Source organism: Festucalex cinctus, chromosome 20 (assembly GCF_051991245.1).
Source record: "Festucalex cinctus isolate MCC-2025b chromosome 20, RoL_Fcin_1.0, whole genome shotgun sequence".
NCBI classification, from domain to species: Eukaryota; Metazoa; Chordata; class Actinopteri; order Syngnathiformes; family Syngnathidae; genus Festucalex; species Festucalex cinctus.
The window spans coordinates 9,505,587-9,525,570 of record NC_135430.1 but is presented as its reverse complement, the minus strand read 5'-3'; the positions used below and the strand labels follow the sequence as shown (position 1 = coordinate 9,525,570).

Here is a 19,984-nt window from a genome sequence, read left to right as displayed (position 1 = left end):
TTCTTCCTTGGGGCACATAACATACACACACACACACGCCCACATGACAGACATGAAACGTAATGTTTGTATGCACCCAAGATGTCCAGGAAGTGACATCATCAAGCAGGAAGCAGGCATTAAAATTGTCTTTCATGTTTTGATGCAGAATGCCCTCAGAGGACAGAAGAGCGCCACCTCCTGTCACTCGGGCCGGACGTAAAGCTGCCGCATCGGAGAAGCGGCCTCGCGGGCGACCTCGCAAAGATGGCGTAGGGGGCCGCGATGCGCCTCCCCCTCCTCCTCCTCCTCCCCCTCCTCCCAAATCCAGGAAGAAGTAAGTGTGATGAGCAAGGCCGGCTGGGATCAGCAGTCAAATCATCAATGGCCAAATTGTTATTAATAACGTGTGTGTTTTTACACTGTGTCAGTCATGTTGAAACCATTTTGTTATCATGTATACATAGGACCCCTGCTATTTTTGGGGGCAGCGTCCAGGCAGGCCCAAAAATAACTGGAATTTGCATTTAATTTACGTTCATTATGAGTTAACTGAGAAAAAAAAAATCAAAGTGTTTAAACCCCAAAAATTCTTCCATAAGCAGTAGGGATGTCACGATATCTAAACATCACGATACGATATTATCACGATATGAAGGTCATGATACGATAATTATCACGATATGGGGGGTTTGGATATATTTAAAAAAGATCACAATATTGTTAAAAAAATAAAATAAAAAAAAAAGGCACCATATTGTGCGTTTATACATAACAGCAATGCATGTAAACCACCTACAATTTCTAATAACAATATTGAGGCACTTATTTGCTAATGCAAGCACACATTGATCGCTTCGCAAGCAAATTAGATTCCCCTTCATCTGAAAATTAGCATAGATTTTAAACATAGAAGGCCAAAACATCCCTAATGAAAATTAAATTGCACTAATGAACTAGCCACTAGAGAGTGCCAGAACTCCACACATGGAAATCAACCTGACTTTTTTTTTAACAAATGTATTCATTTTAAATATTGTGAACATAACTACGATGATATTGTGACAGTTTTAATATCACAATATCACAATGTTGCCCTTATCGTTACATCCCTAATAAACCATGGGAAATATTACTCACCACTCTGTGCTGGACTGCTGATATGCAGTACTTTAATTGGTGATATAATGCAATGCCACAGACCTGATCTAACCTGATCATTCTCATGCACTTTTGTGTGTGTGTGTGTATGTGTGGCTGCAGGGGGAGGAGTCGAGGCCAAGCCCAAGTGGAGGATGAAGAGGGCGTGGACGCGATGGCAAAAACGCCTCCTCTTGACAAGATAGCAGGTGAGCATGAGGAGAATGATCAGGGCTTTTCTTGGCTATAATTGAGGGGGCCAAGTTGTGGCCGTTATGCACTTGTGATAAGATGGTGATGATTTTGATTTGTTTGTCAGCAGCGGTGACAACTGGACGCCGTGGCTCCGCCTCCAGGAGGAGATCCAACGCTGAGCCTGCCCCCGCCATCCCTGAAGCCCCTCCCGACGAACCCACCATTCCTTTAGCTCCGCCCCCGCCATCAATCTCGGAGGAGGAGCCGCCGCAAACGGTTCCCGTTCCCCCACCACCTCCTCCGCGCAGCCCCAGCCCGAGCCCCGCACCTGCCGAGGCGGAGATGGGCGGAGCCAGCCCGGCCTCCAGCCCCGCGCGGTCTCCCTGCCTGCGCCTGGAGGACGACGACGCGTCATCGCCACTCTTACGACGCTCCATGTCGGAAGACTCCGGCTCGCCAACGCCTAGTCTGGGACACACCGAAAGACGGTGAGTGCACGTGTGTCGGCGCGTTTCCACGTCAACGGTCCTGACGGCGCCCGTGTGGTTTCGCCAGCCTGCAGCAGTGTGCCTTTTGTTACCGCGGCGAGCGGCCGCCTCTGGGCCAAGGCCCGCTGGTGGTGTTCGGACCCACGCCGGGCTACATCCCGCTTCACGTCCTCAGCCGCAGAACCTCCTCAGACCGCGACGGCGATTGTCACGACCACTGCTACCCACGCGGCCAAGCCGTGCACACGTGAGTCGAAATAACAACACAAAGGAAAATCTTTTAGTTTGAATTATTCTAGTGGGCCACGAGGCTTATAAAACATTGGGGGAAACCCTGCGTTTCTTTGTGGGAATTAAACTAGCAGTCACAATAACTGGCCTATGTGTCTGTGTGTGTAGGAACAGCAGCAGTCCAGCACAGAGTGGTGAGTAATATTTCCCATGATTTGTTGTGACACAGCGTTGCAGTGTGAGCATCATTTTCTTGTTTGGCAGACAACGAGTCTTCCTTCCAGTTGGTGGAGCAGCTCGGAGCCATCGGACTTCCGCTCGACATCGACGTCCAATCACTGTTTGACCCCACAGGTAGCTTACACGTGTGTGCTGTCACTTGTGTCTAGACACGCACACTTGGAAGGTGGGGCCATTTTTAATCTGTGTGTACGTGCAGGTCAGTGCTGCGCTCACCTTCAGTGTGCGTCTTGGTCTGAGGGCGTGTGTCGCGGCGAGGGCCAATCGCTACTCTACGTGGACAAAGCCATCGACTCAGGAAGCACACAGGTCAGTTCATGAAGAATATTATATATATATATATACAGTCCAAACAAAGTACTGTACATGAATACAAATGAAACATAAAACACGATAATACAAAAAACTAAAAATAAATGAATCAAGTATTCCTTTTTAATAAAACTGTAGCTTAAAAGAAAAAAAGTTGACATGGAAGGAAAAAAAAAAAGACTTTTGCAATATTTGTCAAAATTACAAATATCAACACAATAATCAACTAGAGATAATGCGCCAATATTGGGCATTTTGACAAATATTGGTATCGGCCTTTTTTTTTTTTTTTTTAAATAAATCTGACGGCCGATACAAGGTAAATCTAAAACCATTTTAATCTCAGGGAGCTATTTATTTAAAATTTCAGTTAACTTTATGAGATGCTACTGACCCTGGGAACCTTCTGAACCTGTTGTTTTTGTTTGACATTAATTAAAACAAAGAAATGTAAAAGTTAAGATTTCAGTTACTTTTAAATTTTGCGGAAAAAAATATTTACAGTAATAAACTATAGAGAGCTATGGTATACTTAAATTTCCACCATGTAACTTTTTAAGACGTACTGATAACCTTGGGAGCTCCGTGAACGTTGTTAGGAATTTAAAAGGATGTCAATTGACTAAGATTTAGAAAACAAAAAAAAAACAAAAACTTTTTTTTACATTTTAAAAAGTCTGAAAAATTGTTCAATAAACATGCTTTAAGATATTACAACAGAATCAAGATTGGATTGCATTTTAAACAATTTTGACACTAATATTTATTTCACCCTTCAAATATTAGTTATCGGCCTCCTTGACTAATAATAATTAACATCCGTATAAGCACTGAAAAACACGGTCTATCTCTCTATAATCAAACCGATAATCATCCTATCCCTACCGAAAAGGTCTGAAAGCGTTGATATTCTCCAGCAGTTCATCTTGGACTACAAAAAAAAAAAAGTTAATTGGCGTGTGCTGCTACAGCAACTGCAAGTGTGTTTTCAACCTCCCGCGTTTCTCCCGCCCAGGTGTGTTCGTTCTGCGGCGGTCTCGGAGCGTCGCTGTGTTGCCGAGAGACGGGCTGTGGGCGGAGCTACCACTTCCCATGTGCTGCTGCTGCGGGCGCTCATCAGGACTGGGAGCAGAGACGCACGCTGTGCACCAGACACGCGCACACGGGTACACGCGCTACACACACACGCACGCGCATCACTTCAGGTCAACGTGAAGTCGCCATATTTATTCCAACTGACTTCAGCTTGAGCTACGTGACTTGATAAGTTGTGTGCCAGTTTCGTTTTTTGAAATAATTCTTTGGTTTTCAGCGTCTCGGTCATGCGTGTCGTGTTCACGCGGCGATGACGTCAGCAGTCTGTTGATGTGCTGTTGCTGTGGCAACCAATACCACGCTACATGCTTGGCCCCGCCCCTGAATCCCTCTGCCCTCATCCGGGCTGGCTGGCAATGTGCTCCGTGCAGAGTGTGTCAGAGCTGCAGGTAACGTATGCACGCACGCACGCACACGCCGCTGCAGTGATGTCATGCGTGTGCCGCCATCTCTCGTTTAGGCTGCGAGAGGACACGTCTGTGTTGCTGGTGTGCGCTCGCTGCGATAAATCTTACCATGCACACTGTCTGACTCCTCCACTGGATCACACACCTGACAGTAAATGGACCTGCCAGGTGACACACACGCTGACACAAACGCACTTTGGTGAAGCGGTGTAATGTTGGTGTGTGTTATTCTTCCAGAACTGTAGGGTGTGCCTCCGCTGTGGCGTGAGGTCGACGGGTCATTGGGCCAATCACCCCTTTCTTTGTGCGTCATGTGACCCAGCTCTGCCTTGTGCCATGTGTGGCCACACCCCCAACTTGTACTCACTACAGGACTATGTGACGTGCGTCTGCTGCTACAGGTACTATGTGATAAGAGTTGATGTGTATAGTTTCATCTTTTTTTTTTTTTCCAAAATATATTTATTGTATATGCAGACACAAAAAAAACCAAAAACATGGCCCAAAAGAAGAAAGAGAGAAAGAAAGGGAAAAAAAATTAAAAAAAAGAATGATACTCCCATTCCAAAAACAAAAATTACTGTTTCAAAATACAAATGCTCTCTTGACAATAGATGAAATTTCAAGTCCAACATAAGTTAAATAAGGTTCCCAGATCTTCAGAAAATAATCGTCCTTATGATTCCAACGACATGTCAGATAGTCCAAGGATATATGGTTGAAAATGATCTTGTGCCATTGTGTCTTTGAGGGTGCGTGGTCAGAAATCCAATTTACCAGCAAACATTTTCGAGCACAAAAGGTAAGAATTTGATACAACTTTTTATGATATTTGTTGGTAACAGCAGAGTCAACAAGTCCAAGCAAAAGAAAAACAGGATTGCAAGCCAAATCAACAACAAATTTCTTGTCCAATAGTAAACCAAAATTGTTATATTTTTGAGCAAGACCAAAAACAGTGTATGAGGGTACCAATTTCAATTTTGCACTTTAAACACATTGAGGAGGTGTGAGGCTTAATCTTGTGGCGCAGGTGAGGAGAGATATGGACCCTGTGAAGTATCATAAGCTGAGTGGCTCTAACTCTGTTACAAACGCAGTGTTTTTACATTGTGCCAAACACTTCTCCACTCATTTTCAGTAATATTACAATTGAGTTCCTTCTCCCATAGCTCTTTCAAATGCAACGTATTGACAACAGAAAGTCCTTTAAGAGCATTGTAGTATATTTTAACAGAGCCTGCACATTTGGAAATAAAAATGAGTTTCTCCATGACTGATATGTTTCTGTTAACTATTAAGTTTGTAGTATTCTTCTTAACTCATTCCAACCCAAAAACGTGTAAATACGTTTTTGGGAGTGAAGTACAAAGTACTGTATTAAAAACGTATTTACACGTTTTTGGGTTGGAATGAGTTAATGAAGTCCCTCACTTTCAGATATTGATAGAAATCCTTTCTTGGAATGTTATATTTACCAGTTAATTGATCTAAAGACATTATAATAGATCCCTCAAAGAAATCCTGTAATTTAGACAGCCCTTGTTGTGCCCAGTTTTTAAATTTCGTATCGTTCATACAAGGTAGAAACTCTGGATTATTCCATATTGGTGTGAGCCCAGAAGGTTCATTTAACCTTCCGTCCATTTTCCGTAGAATACGCCACACTATAATAGAAATGCGGGTAGTAGGATTATGGCAGGCGATTTTCAAAGACCTAGTTCTCCGAAGAAACAGCAAGTTAGGTAATGGACATTCAGACATTGAACTTTCAATATCAACCCATAGAGATGTCGGTTTATTCTGTACCCAATCGGCCATAGTACACAAATGTGTACAAATTTGGTAATTTTTAATGTCCGGGAAATTAAGACCTAATGAGGGCTGACACAACATGGCTATCTTAAGGCGTGCTTTCCTTTTCGACCAAATAAAAGAACTAAACCAGCTATACAATTGCTTAATTGCCTTATGAGATAGCATAACAGGGATCATTCGTAGTGGGTAAAGTAACCTAGGAAGAATATTCATTTTTAATAATGCTACTCGGCCTATCCAAGAAATAGGAAGATTGTTCCATCTTTCCAGGTCCATTCGCACACGGTCAAACAATGGGGAGAAATTGGTTTTATACAGTTGTTCGAATTTAGGTGTCACAAAAATTCCCAAGTAAGTGAAACCTTCCGGGGTCCAATTAAATCGGAAAGATTTCACAGGCACTTGCTTCAAGATGCCCAATGGCATAGCATTAGATTTAGTAGAATTAATTCTATAACCTGAGAAGCTGCCAAAAACATTGATTCTTTCAATAAGACAGCAAATGGAGATATCTGGTTTAGTCATAACAACTAGAACATCATCAGCATATAGTGTAATTTTATGTTCCCTATCCAAGATTTTAAGACCACTTATGTTATCATCTGTCCTAATCATCTCAGCCAAAGGCTCAATAGCAAGAGCAAATAACAGTGGTGACAAGGGGCAGCCTTGCCTAGTTCCTCTCGAAATAGTAAAATAAGGAGAACGCAGTCCATTTGTGAGCACTGCTGAAAGCGGGTTTTCGTATAAAATTTTAATCCAATTTGTAAAGGTGGCACCAAGACCAAACTTATTCAAGGTAGCATGACTTACAAAAGATGGCAACAGAATACAAGGAATTAGCTTGAACGTCATTCCTCACCAGTGGAAGGTCCGTCCATCGCGCTAATGTATTCGTCAGCCTCCGCTGGGTTGTTAAACATTGTGTTAAACAACGGTATGTTACCTTCAGCTTCGCGGGGTAGATCAGCCTGTATTCCGCGCCAATTGACCGGAGTCGCCTCTTCACTTGTCGTATTCCTTTCTCTTGCGAGCAACAGCAGCCGTAAAATCCTGGAAAAACATCACAGTAGAGCCTCCGTGTTTCACGACCCGGTTCTGCCTCGCCATTTCCAACGACGCGTTCATCACCCGCTGCTTATCCTGATAGTTGTGGAAACGTACGAGCACTGGTCTCGGATTTTGACCGGGCTGCGGCTTTGGAGCGAGCGAACGGTGCGCTCTCTCCAGCTTCATCCGTCCGCCTTTTCCTTCGATGCGTAGCACTTCGGGAAGCCAGCGCTCAAAGAACAGTGTTGGATTAGTTCCCTCCGCGCCCTCGGGAAGGTTTACAATACGGACATTCATCCTCCTTCCACGGTTCTCCAAATCATCGACACGTTCAGCCAAAAATTCCACTGTCTTCTCTAAGGTTTCCACCTTAGTTTTTATCAGATCCACTGCTTCTTCCACGGCAACCATTCTTCGTTCCGCCTCATCCAGCCGCCTTCCATGGCTCTCTATTGTGTCGCCGTGTTTTTTAAGCAATTCCAAAACGGGAGCAAACTTCTCATCCATTACTTTGGTGACATTAGCCGTCACTTCTCCCACCATTTTGCGCAGAGCAGTTTGAATATCAGGGTCGGTTCCATCACGGTCGCTGCTGGTTGCAGCCTGGGCGACTTTAGCCATGTCGGCATCTTCCGCTCCCATGCTAGTTTTCGCGATCATGCTAGCTTGCTCTCGAGACTGAAAGGCATCCGTATTTTTCTTCTTTGGCCGGGCCTCTTGTCGTAGGAAGTAGCTATTAATGCTCTTCTTAAGAAAGTCAATCTTTGACTGGGTGGATTTGCATTAGGGTTAAAGGCAAGAATTAGTGAATCATATCATTCAGCACTCCCAGACAAGTCCTTCTAGTTTCATCTTTTGCTATGTGCTACTTTTGTACTCAGGCCAAAACCATGTCTAATATAAAAATTGTGCCTTGGTGCCATTCTGTGGCATCTTGTTTGAAGTGAGGGCAGGAACTTCATTTTATTCAGACAATAATCTTGCCTAAGAATGTGCTTTGCTTCCATGTTGTGGCTTTTATACATAACTATGAACTACTGCTGCAACAATTAATCTATTACTGAACAGATATTTAGCTATTTTGTTTATCGGTTTTAGCTTTTAATAATTTTGGTTTTCATTTTAGTTTTTTATGGAGTATTTTTGGAGTGCAAGATAAGAAAAAAAAAGTTCACTAAGTATTTTCATTTCATTTTCTTATTAGTATTGTGTGATAAAGTAAACTTCTCAAATGACTGTTTGAGATACCGATAATACCAAAATAAATACATTTAAAATGAACTCCCAAAGCTCATGTATCTTAATTGGCAAATACAAAAACAAAATATGATTTTGCTAGATTGTTAGTTTTACTTAGTTGTCTAAATGTAAACTGTGTGCGTTGTGTTGTAGGTGTGTTCACACCCGATGCGTTTCCATTGAGGGAGACATCAGCGCAACCAAGTGTGACAGCAAAAGTTACGTGTGCTCCGCCTGTCAGCATCAGAGAGCAGAGCTAACAGCACTCTCAATCATACACAGTCCTGCCCGAGACCTCCATCTCACGCCCACACATGCGCCAGATGTTGAAAATCCTACTGAGGTTCTTCCCATTAGTACTACTGCTCATAGCCCAGTCCAGCTCTCATGTTCAGAGCAGGCTCATACTCTAACTGAGGGTACAAGACTGTCACATGAAAATCCAGTACCTTCTCCATCCCATGCAACAGAGCTCCAGGAGTGTCCGACTCCATCTAGTTCTAGTTCCACACAGCAGAGCCGAAATCTAGCCCTGACTCTGGATGACCCAATAGAGGTCCAGCAAAGTCCAACATCTTCACCGGCAAGCCCCACAGAGCTCAAACCAAGTCCGCAGTTATCTCCCTCTCATGCTATAGAGCCACAGCAAACATTAAGTCCAGAACATAATCCTCCTTACCAAACAGAACTTAGACCAAGTCTAGTACTGTCTCCCTCTGAACCCACAGTGCTCCAGCAAAGTCCTGAATCATCATCATCTCCTTCTAACCCCACAGAGCTTAGACTGAGTCCACCACAATCTCCATCTAACCCAATAAACCTCCAGCAAAGTCCAGAACAATCTTCCTCTCACTCATCAGTGTTGAAACAAAGTTCATTGGCATCACCTTCAAACCTTATTGTGTTGCCGCATAGTCCTACGCCATCTTCTTTGAACCACACAGAGCTTCACCAAAGTCCTTCTTCACCACAGAAAAGATTAGCAACATCTGCCTTTAATCCAACACAACTTGGTGAAAATCCACCACAATCTCCATCTGAGCATGTGAACTTCCAGCCTTTGAAGTCTCACATCGCAGAGCTCCGACAAAGTCCTGTTTCATCCCTTTCCAACACCACACAAGTCCAGAAAAGTCCAGTCCCATCCCCTTCAAATAAAACAGATCACCAGCAAAGTCCAATCCCATCTCCTTCTACCACGACACATCTTCATCGAAGTCCAACCACATCTCCTTCTCATATCACAGAGCTCCATCCAAGTCCTGTCCCATCTTCATCGGACCCAATAGACTTTCAGCAAAGTCCAGTGCCATCGCTGTCTAATAACACTGAATTGCAGCAGAGTCCACTCCCATGTCCTAAAGTCACAGAGGTCCATCAAAGTGGAACACCATCTCCTTCAAATGTCACAGACCTCCATCTAAATCCTGTCCAATCTTCATCGAACGCCACACAGATACAGCACAGTCCAGTCCCATCTCCTTCTGATTCAAAGGATCTCCATCCAAGTCCAGTCCAAACTCCATCTGACACAGAGGTGCAGCAAAGTGCACTCCCAACAACTAACATCACTAAGTTCAAGCAAAGTCCAACACCTTCTCGTGTCACAGAGCTCCATCAAATTCCAGTCTCATCTACATCGAAGCCTACAGAGTTCCAACAAAGTCCAGTATTATCTCCTAACACGACAGATCTCCATCTAAGTCCAGCCCAATCTCCTAATGTCGCAGCTCTCCATCCAAGTCCTGTCCCATTTCTGAACATCACAGAGATCCTGCAAAGTCCAATACCATCCCCTTCATCCTCAAGTCCAATGCCATCTCCTAATATATCAGATCTCCATCTTAGTCTAGTCCCATCTCTTAATGTCACACCGCTCCAGCAAAGTCCAGTCCCTTCCCCTTCTGATATCAAGGCGCCCCTGCGTAGTCCAATCTCATCTCCTTTTGACATCACAGAGATCCCTCAATGTACATCACCATCTCCTTCGAAAATCACTTCGCTTCAGCAAAGTCCAGTTCCATCTTCATCAAAGCCCGCAGAGGTTCAGCAAAAGCTAGTCACCTGTACCAATGTCACAGAGCTCCATGAAAGTCCGGTCCCATCTCCTTTGAACATTACGGAGCTCCAGCGAAGTCCAACACCATCTCTTTCCAATGTCACAGAAATCCCAAACAGTCCAACACCATCACCTTCTAACATCCAAGACCTCCAACAAAGTACAGAACCAATACCTTCCACTGTCACCAAGCTCCATCAGAGTCCAGCAACATCTCCTACTAACATCGAAGAGCTCCATCAAAGTCCAGTCCAAATTCATTCTAACATCACAGAGCTCAATAAAAGTCCAGTTCCATCTCCTTCTGAAATCACAGAGCTCCATCAAAGTCTAGCAACATCTCCTACTAACATCGAAGAGCTCCATCAAAGTCCAGTCCAAACTCATTCTAACATCACAGAGCTCAATAAAAGTCCAGTTCCATCTCCTTCTGAAATCACAGAGCTCCATCAAAGTCTAGCGACATCTACGAACATCGAAGAGCTCCATCGAAGTCCAGTCCCAACTCCTAACATCACAGGGCTCAATAAAAGTCCAGTTCCAACTCCTACTGAAATCACAGAGCTCCATCAAAGTCCAGCAACATCTCCTACTAACATCGAAGAGCTCCATCGAAGTCCAGTCCCAACTCCTAACATCACAGAGCTCAATAAAAGTCCAGTTCCATCTCCTTCTGAAATCACAGAGCTCCATCAAAGTCTAGCAACATCTCCTACTAACATCGAAGAGCTCCATCGAAGTCCAGTCCCAACTCCTAACATCACAGAGCTCAATAAAAGTCCAGTTCCATCTCCTTCTGAAATCACAGAGCTCCATCAAAGTCTAGCAACATCTACTAACATCGAACAGCTCCATCGAAGTCCAGTCCCAACTCCTAACATCACAGAGCTCAATAAAAGTCCAGTTCCATCTCCTTCTGAAATCACAGAGCTCCATCAAAGTCTAGCAACATCTGCTAACATCGAAGAGCTCCATCGAAGTCCAGTCCCAACTCCTAACATCACAGAGCTCAATAAAAGTCCAGTTCCATCTCCTTCTGAAACCACAGAGCTCCATCAACGTCTAGCAACATCTACTAACATCGAAGAGCTCCATCGAAGTCCAGTCCCAACTCCTTCTAACATTACAGAGCTCAATAAAAGTCCAGTTCCATCTCCTTCTGAAATCACAGAGCTCAATAAAAGTCCAGTTCCATCTCCTTCTGAAATCACAGAGCTCCATCAAAGTCCAGCAACATCTCCTACTAACATCGAAGAGCTCCATCAAACTCCAGTCCCAACTCATTCTAACATCACAGAGCTCAATAAAAGTCCAGTTCCATCTCCTGCTGAAATCACAGAGCTCCATCAAATTCTAGCAACATCTTCTAACATGGAAGAGCTCCATCGAAGTCCAGTCACAACTCCTTCTAACATCACAGAGCTCAATAAAAGTCCAGTTCCATCTCCTTCTAACATCACAGAGCTCCACCAAAATCCAGCAAAGTCTCCTTCTCATGTCACAGAGCTCCAACGAAGTCCATCACCATCTACTTCTAATGCCACACTGCTCCATCAAAGTCCAATCCCATCTCCTCCTGACGTCACAAACACGAGACCAATTCCAGCATCTTCTCCAGCGATCCCCTCAGAGCTCCAGCTACATCCAGTACCATCTCCCTCATTCCCTGCAGAACGCCATAAAAGTCCAGTGTCGTTGCCCACAAAAGCCGCAAAGCAAACAAAGAATTTGAAGTCATTAGCGCTTGCCCCTCAAAAGACTGAAAAAAGTACAGAAGAACCCCAACAACTCACCGCACCTTCATATTGTTGTGGAGCAGATCTCCAACAAAATGCACTGCAGCCTTCCTCGTGTCCAGCTGAGCTTGTAACGAGCCAACTGTCCTGCTTTGAGACTACAGAGCTCCACAAAAGTCCTGCTCTGTCTCAGCTTCGTCCAAAACAAGACAAGGAAGACTCACAAGTCAATCATGCTCCTTGGGAATGTAAGGAAATCCATGGTAGGTCTCCAATACCTGAATTGTGTCCAACACCCCCTCCATTGCCTTCGGTTCTTAAGGACATGCAGCAAAGTGCTGTTCTTTTGACCTCCACACCTTCTCAACTTAGTCCTCCATCCAGCACTTCCATAGATTCAATCAGGGGAAAGCTTGCAACCAGAGCATCTCCAAAAAGTCCTGTGCAGGAGAGTAAGATGTCTGAGCATAATCCATGCAGATTGGATGATTATGAATCAAAATCTGGAGTCATCTGTCCAGAAGGTCACATGCAAGAAGATGGCTCCCAACTTATTAGATCACATGAGCCGACTGATGAACTGCTACTGCTCCAAAGCCATCCAGGAAGATGCATTCCTGAGCCACATTGTCCTACACAAGTTGCAACATCGCCTCGAAAGAGTCTTCCATGGGATGTTGAAACGGCGCCGGAGCAGGAGAGCAATTCCTCTCATTTCATCGCTTGGAAACTTGACCAGGATCTCTCACCAGGCGCCAAACTTTCTGCATGCAGGCCTCGTTCAGCACCCTGTAGCCCATCACGAACCCCCCTTCTTAGCTCAACCCCGTGTAGTCTGTCAGAACCCGTTAGTCCAGCGCGGACGCCCTGTCCGCAACCTGCCAGGCCTTTGCAACTGCCTGTTGCACAACCAACCGTCACAATGGCGTCCTCTCAAGGCGGCAGCACGGAGCTTGGGCCCGGAGACATCCTACAGAATCGAAGCGTGGATGACCAAGCGCTTGAATCTGTTGTTTGTAGCTCTGCTGCTGTCGTACGCGCACCCCCAACACTTTCCCGTTCGCTGAGTGAGCCATCGAGTCCCCTTCATGATCTACCGTCGCCCGCACCAGCAAGCCTTGTTCACCAAAGCACTTCAGTGGACCACAGTAGCCTCTCTCACATGTCTTCTGATGTTGAGACTGTGGAGGATGTTCCTTGTCATCGTAGTGATTCTCTTGACTGCACGATGCAAGGTCTAAAGCCTACGGAACAGCAGGCTAGCCCAGTACATATTCATACTAGAGCCAGTGGTGCAAGTCCTGCCAACTCACTCCAGGCCTCATGGGACTCGACGACAGAGGTGACTGAGCCTGCCACTGTTAAACATTTACCAGCCAGGACCAGTCCTTCAAGCCGACCAGGTAGCCCTGTGATGCCAACAGATGGCACTTCCCAGCCACCCGCCAGCTCATCATCAGAGCTTGAAACCGGTCCTGCTTCAGTGGGTGACTGCAGCCCAGCTGGCCGTGTGCATGATCCGGAATCTCCTCAGCACCCACAGTCTGGCCGATCCAGTCCCTTAACCGTCCCGGCGTGCAGCAGTCCCTCAGAGACGAAGCCTTCCCATTCAACTATAACTAGTCCGACACACTGTAGACCTGTTGATGACAGCTCTGATAGTCAAAGTCTGAGCAAAATTGTCTTGGAGGAGAGTCTCTCCCCCAGCAACCAAAGGTGTAGCCCCACACCATCACAGGCTGCTGAAGTGTGTTCCAGTAGCCCCGCAGGTAGCACACATTTGAGTCCTAAAGCGGAAGCGCAGGCCGCTTCCCAAGAACAGAATTCATTTCATCTCGATTCTGGTGCAGGTTTGACTTCGGATTCTTCATGGAAGACCAAATCAATATCTCCAAGTTACCAACCCGGTGGCTCGCTTGCTTCTAGCCACCCTAGAACGACTTACCTGAGACAGTTTCCATCACCCTTAAGGCCCTTGAATGACAGACCAGCCAGCAGTCCCAGTCAGGAACACGCCGACATGCCTGAAACGAGACATAAAACAGACAACTGGAACCAGCTCACTATTCCTTCTCAGATGGATAATGCACAGATTGCACCAAGTCTTGACGAGCCGGAGACCACTACGAGTTCGACTATTCAGACTTGCGTTCAATCAGAAACCGGCCCATGTCCAGGTGGTCCCACTTCTGCTCTTGTACTGTCTGAGGGGGAGTCCACTTCCAGTAAGTAGAATGAGCACTCGACATTCTTTCAATTTTTAAAATGTGTTGACGTTTGCATTTTCTTTCGACAGTTGTCACCAGAGACCAGGGAGTATGTCCCCGCTTGCTCCAGTACCTCCCTGAGAAGACAGGAGGACAAGTGTCAGATCAGGAGTCGAATGAGGAGCGGCACCAGGAGGAAAATAAGCAGCCAATGCAAGATGAGACTATGGAGCAGTGCCAGGAGGAGTTGCAAAATCGGGAGGAGGTTAAGAAGCATAACCAGGACAAGAATAAGGAGCAGATGCAAGAAATTGTGGAGAAGCACCAGGAGGAGCATTCGAGATGTTTCCCGTCAGGTATGAAACAGGCAGTGAGTTATAATGCATGATGATGATGATGATGATGATGATAATGATGACGATGATGATCTGTGTCTCCCTAGGAGTCCATCCATCAGCTGGCGAGCCTGCTGCAGCATCCCCCTTCTCTGGCCCTCCTTCACCCTCCTCACCCTCACCTAGTGGTTCTCCTTCACCATCGCCAGCCACCTTTAAACATGGCGACGCCTCCTCGGATCTGTCCCTCCACAACGTGGCGGCCGACGCTCCCTCAGAATGGCCACAAGAAGACTCGTCATGCTCCCAGAAGACGATAGAAGCCACCAAAGATGTTGCCCAATCACACACGGGCTCACCAGCGTCAACTCCTGATGCGGTTGCAGTCAGGCCCAGTCATGAGGAGGCGAGGGAGAGTAGCAGCGACGGGGAGGGAGAGCCAGAGGTGTCTTTTGACGCGGAGGTGATGAAGCTGATGAGCCCGTCCTCTCCAAGTGCCTCCCCCTGCTGCCCGTCCTCCCTCAGCCCTCCCCAAATGCGGAATCTCAGGCCTCCTCCTCGCTCGTTGCCTCCATCGGACGAGCTGTCCATCCGCCTCAGGCAGTCTCCTTTCTCCACAGAGGCCTCGCCTGAGACCTCGCCCGTCAGGGTCCCCCTCACCCCACCGCCCCTCTCCCCTCCTTCGCCCCTCCTCAGCTTTAGTCCACCATACAGGGAGTCGCCACCCCTCTGCAAGGTAGGCCTGCGCCATTTCAGCGTAGCTTAGCCATTTTTTTGACGGACGAAGTTGGATGTCATACTTGTTTCATCTTCGGAGTTCCAAAAGTTCCATGTTGCCATTTTCTTTATCCCCATTTTGGCCACTCGGCTCATAGACTCCTCCATCCACTTCCACGGTGATCCCACTCACCCGTAAGATCGGCATGGGCAAGCCCGCTATCTCCAAGAGGAAGTTTTCCCCCGGCAGGGCCCGGGCCAGGCAGGTACGTTACCTCTTGAGTGTGCCGTGTGCACAACAGAACTTTACTCATGCTCCCTGAATGCTTGCGTGCATGCTGTTGTCATAGTAACAGCATCTTCTTGATAGGTGTTTCTTTTGAGGCCGTTGCGTTCATGTTCCTGCATTTTGTCCCCTCCCTCTTCCCCCCATTTGTTTTTCCTTCTGTTCTCTTCACTCTGGTCTGCCTCCTTTTCTCCGGCGTCCAATGCGTCTTCCTCCCTACCTCAGGGTTCGTGGTGGAGTAATGCGAGGGCGGTGAGCCCCCCCTCGTCCTCCCAGGACTCCATGGGAGAGGGGGGCCGGGACAGCCCCAAGTCCCGTCAAGCGGACTCGCCCCTCTGGAGCATGAGAGTGGTAAAGAAGCGTTAGCTAACTCTCATTGACTTCCATGCCTTAACTAACTGACCTCATGCTAAGCCACCCGCCTGCCACCTGGCCTGTAAGCGGGTGGAAAACAAGCGCAGCTTAACTCCCAACAAGTCTTGCTACAGACCTAATGAACGAACGTTGGAACCGGTCTCATGGTCCTGCTCTGCGGTTTGTCAGGGCCGTGGCTCTGGCTTTTCTGGGAGGAGGAGGTCCAGAGGAGGAGGAGGTGTTGGAGGAGGACGAGGGGGACGAGGAAGAAGTCGAATTAAGACTCAGGACTTCTTGTCAGCGTCACCTGCGGTAAGAGCCTTCATACATTTTTGGAGCCCCTATTAAGGTGAATCAAAGATTAGAGATGGCCTCTGATTTAAACCCCCTCAATTTTATTTATTTATTTATTACCGGTCCTGTTGGGTGAGTGGTTATGCAGGTGTCAATCTCAAGGTCCATGGGCCAGATTTGGCCCCCGACCTCATTTCATGTGGCCACCGTAAACAAACCAAAAATTACCTAAATTGCAATTTGTTCCCACTTTTAATGAAATTGCGATATTACAAACATTTTTCGCTACTAATTTCCTTTTTAAAATAACTGAAAAATTGGTTGGTCAGTTGGTCAGTTTTTTTTTATTATTATTATTATTTTTATATTCTTATTTTATTTTATTTTTTTGCTGGCGTCTGATTTCAAAACTATCATCACTAAAATCATCCATCAATTTCAGTCTTAATGGCCCTTGGAGGAAAACCATAAATCTAGGGTTGTGCAATTAATTGAAATTTACAATCTCAATTTTTGCACTCCATAATTATAAAAAATTGGCATAATCATAAACAAAAATAAAAGATTATGAATACTAATTTTGAGTTGTTTAAATTTATGTATTTGCATTTTTTCACCTTTTTTTATTTTAAAATGACTAAATTAATACATTTTGTTTGGTCTAAAAGGAAACTCATAGTGTTTCAAAGAAAATTATTTTTGTTAATATTTTTTACGTTTTAACATTTTCTTGTTTTACACCAAAAAACAAATGATTGTCCTAATCGTGATTTCAATTATTACCAAATTAATTGTGATTAATATTTTCTTCATAATCGAGCACCCCTACATAAATCCAATGTGGCCTGTGATAAAAATGAGTTTGACATCCCAGCGATAAGCGATAACACGAGTGAGAGGACAAACTGTAATGTGTGCTCCACGCGCTGTCATTGCAGTACGGATTTGTAGAGTCTGTCCCGCCCAAGGAAGAGGAGGAGAACTCCATGCACAACACGGTGGTCATGTTCTCCACCTCTGATGTCTTCACACTCAGACAGGTTGGTGGCAAGAGAATGAATGCCAAGCCGCTCCAATGGAAAGTAACCTTGCTCCTTGTCATCGTTGCGTAGGACATGTGTGTGGTGTGCGGCAGCTTTGGTCAGGGAGCGGAAGGTCGACTGCTGGCGTGTTCTCAGTGCGGCCAGTGCTACCACCCGTACTGCGTCAACGTTAAGGTAGCCGTCCATCCCGATCCTCCTCGTGGTTTCTGATCAAGCTGCGACTTCAGTGACATCCGCTTTGCGCAGGTCACTCGGGTCATCCTGACCAAAGGGTGGCGCTGTCTGGAATGTACTGTGTGCGAGGCGTGCGGCGAGGCCACCGACCCCGGGCGGCTGTTGCTGTGCGACGACTGCGACATCAGTTACCACACGTACTGCCTGGACCCGCCCTTACACACCGTCCCCAAGGGGTCCTGGAAATGTAAATGGTGGGTGCGCCTAAGCACACTTTTTATTTCAAGTTTTTCCATGTTTTATTGTTGAACTTTGTTTTCGCAAGGAAAAAAAAACACTCTCCACCACCTTAGCCTTGAGAAATACTTATTTCACAAGACATCGCAGTTGGCTTAAGTCTGGATGTTTGTGTGTGGGCGCGCGTGTTCTGCAGGTGCGTGTGGTGTGTCCAATGTGGCTCTGCTTCACCTGGGCTGCGGTGCGATTGGCAGAGCAACTACAGCCGCTGCGGACCATGCGCCAGTCTCACCTGCTGCCCTCTCTGCCAGAGAGCCTACACTGAAGACGACCTCATTCTGCAGTGTCAGCAGTGTGACCGGTAAGATGCTCACGCAAACACACGCTTTTATTTTTTGTGTTCTGATACAATCAGGGCTTCTCAAACTTCTGTGCATGGGTTAGCATGCTTCAGTGGTAGGGATTCTGTGTCTCCTTTGCTCATTTGTTTTTCAAAACAAAACAAACTTAAAAAAAAAAAAAAAAAAAAAAAAAGTAGTGTTTTCTCAATATTTGTTCCAAAAACCAAAATGAAAACACGGATAACGAGTCATTTTCTGATTTCCAATTTTGTGCATAAATGGAAAAAGCACTATTTGGAAGTCTCATTCAATTTGGATATATTTTATCTGTTGCAAATTGCTTGAATTAAAAGGGAGGAGGAGAGAGCCTTTTTTTTTTTCTTTATACCTGACTCATGGGAAATTATTTAAAATCTATTGAGACTTAAGCATGAGCACATATAACATTCAAATCACAACATTTCAGTTTTTTTTTTAGTTTTTTGAAAAATAAATGGAAAAAAAAATGATACAAGGCTTTCAGAGGATTTTTTTTTCTTTTTTGAATGAATATTTGAATTGAATATTTATGTTGTCACTATCTGGAAAAGTTGCGAGGACGTGAGATTTATGCAATGATCCAATCCTATTGGAGCCTTTAATTGGCCTCAAATATGGCGAGGAGTTGTTGGTTGTTTAGTTGGTATCTCGGTTTCATCACTCACTGTTCGAACATATGCACTTAAAAAATTGTATGACACAATTTCTAAATATTTTTGTGGACCCTCAACCCCGGAGTTCCAATGACCACCAGTTTGAGAGGCACTACACTACATAAAGCAGCAAAGTTTATGGCACTCAAAATGAATGAATTTGGAGGAAGGGATCGTCAAATTGATTCATTCTGTGCGTGTTGGTTTTGTGTGTCTGATATGCGTATATGTAGCTGGGTGCATGCAGCTTGTGAGGGTCTGACCACTGAAGACGAGGTGGAGGTCACTGCTGATGAAAGTTTTGACTGTTCACTGTGTAGAACACACAGTCGCATCCCATTCGGTAACGAACGAACACACACACACACACGCTTGATTGGCCTTGTTGTGACCATGGATGGCGTGAATGTTGCAGGGAGGCCTGACAATTTGGATCTGGCTCAGATCCTGTCGAGGAGCCGAGAAGCAGGTGTGTTCCTATGACAGTTAACTCATCATCATCTCCTTCTTCTTTTTCCTCTTTATCATGCAAAAATGGCTGACGGTTGAGATCTTCTGAAGTGATAGGATTGATAGGATAAGAAAACAGTAGATCAGTATGAGCTGAAATGCGTTTGTGTGTGCAGACACAAAGACGTACAGTCAGGACGGCGTATGTCTGACCGAGTCGGGACTCTCTCAGCTCCAGTCGCTGGTTGAACCTTTGGCCTCGACTCGCAGATACCGCAGGTGAGCAAAACGATCACATCACATGGAGGTAAAAATAAAGAGCATGTCATGAAATGTCGGAAGTGAAAAAGTTCATTCAACTCTAATCATTGTAAATGGAGTTCTAGTTAGTGGACTTAGAAAATGTCCCGATATCTAAACATCACGATACGATATTATCACGATATGAAGGTCACGATACGATAATTATCACATTATTGTGGGGGGGTTGGCGATATTTAAAAAAGATCACAAAATTGTGCTTTTGTACATAACAGCAATGCATATAAACCACCTACAATCTATTTTGAGGCACTTATTTGCTAATGCAAGCACACATTTATTGCTTCACAAGCAAATTAGATTCCCCTTCATCTGACAATTAGCATAGATTTTAAACATAGAAGGCCAAAATGTCCCTAATGAAAATTAAATTGCACTAATAAACTAGCCACTAGAGGGTGCTAGAACTGCACAAATGGAAATCAACCTGACTTTAACAGATGTGTTTCTTTTAAATATTGTGAACATGACGAAGACAATATTGTAGCAGTTTTAATATCACGATAGTGCCCTTATCGTTACATCCTTACTAATAAATGAGTAC

The 19,984-nt window shown here is 45.2% G+C and overlaps 1 protein-coding gene across 1 annotated transcript in view; it reads left to right on the top strand.

Annotated features, from left to right (window-relative positions):
* The window catches only part of LOC144009642 (histone-lysine N-methyltransferase 2C-like), a 44,994-nt gene that overhangs the window by 1,021 nt on the left and 23,989 nt on the right, over nt 1-19,984 (top strand). Inside the window, exons 2-24 of the mRNA XM_077509457.1 lie at nt 149-316; nt 1,243-1,328; nt 1,439-1,802; nt 1,870-2,049; nt 2,202-2,227; nt 2,298-2,387; nt 2,473-2,582; nt 3,601-3,751; nt 3,898-4,069; nt 4,141-4,255; nt 4,325-4,488; nt 8,348-14,214; nt 14,286-14,552; nt 14,639-15,267; nt 15,407-15,514; nt 15,760-15,885; nt 16,078-16,200; nt 17,121-17,222; nt 17,295-17,399; nt 17,472-17,653; nt 17,833-17,997; nt 18,903-19,138; nt 19,296-19,398. Of these exons, the coding sequence (XP_077365583.1) occupies nt 150-316; nt 1,243-1,328; nt 1,439-1,802; nt 1,870-2,049; nt 2,202-2,227; nt 2,298-2,387; nt 2,473-2,582; nt 3,601-3,751; nt 3,898-4,069; nt 4,141-4,255; nt 4,325-4,488; nt 8,348-14,214; nt 14,286-14,552; nt 14,639-15,267; nt 15,407-15,514; nt 15,760-15,885; nt 16,078-16,200; nt 17,121-17,222; nt 17,295-17,399; nt 17,472-17,653; nt 17,833-17,997; nt 18,903-19,138; nt 19,296-19,398 (9,638 nt within the window). The 5' untranslated portion in view covers nt 149. The remainder of the gene's footprint in view (nt 1-148; nt 317-1,242; nt 1,329-1,438; nt 1,803-1,869; nt 2,050-2,201; nt 2,228-2,297; nt 2,388-2,472; nt 2,583-3,600; nt 3,752-3,897; nt 4,070-4,140; nt 4,256-4,324; nt 4,489-8,347; nt 14,215-14,285; nt 14,553-14,638; nt 15,268-15,406; nt 15,515-15,759; nt 15,886-16,077; nt 16,201-17,120; nt 17,223-17,294; nt 17,400-17,471; nt 17,654-17,832; nt 17,998-18,902; nt 19,139-19,295; nt 19,399-19,984) is intronic.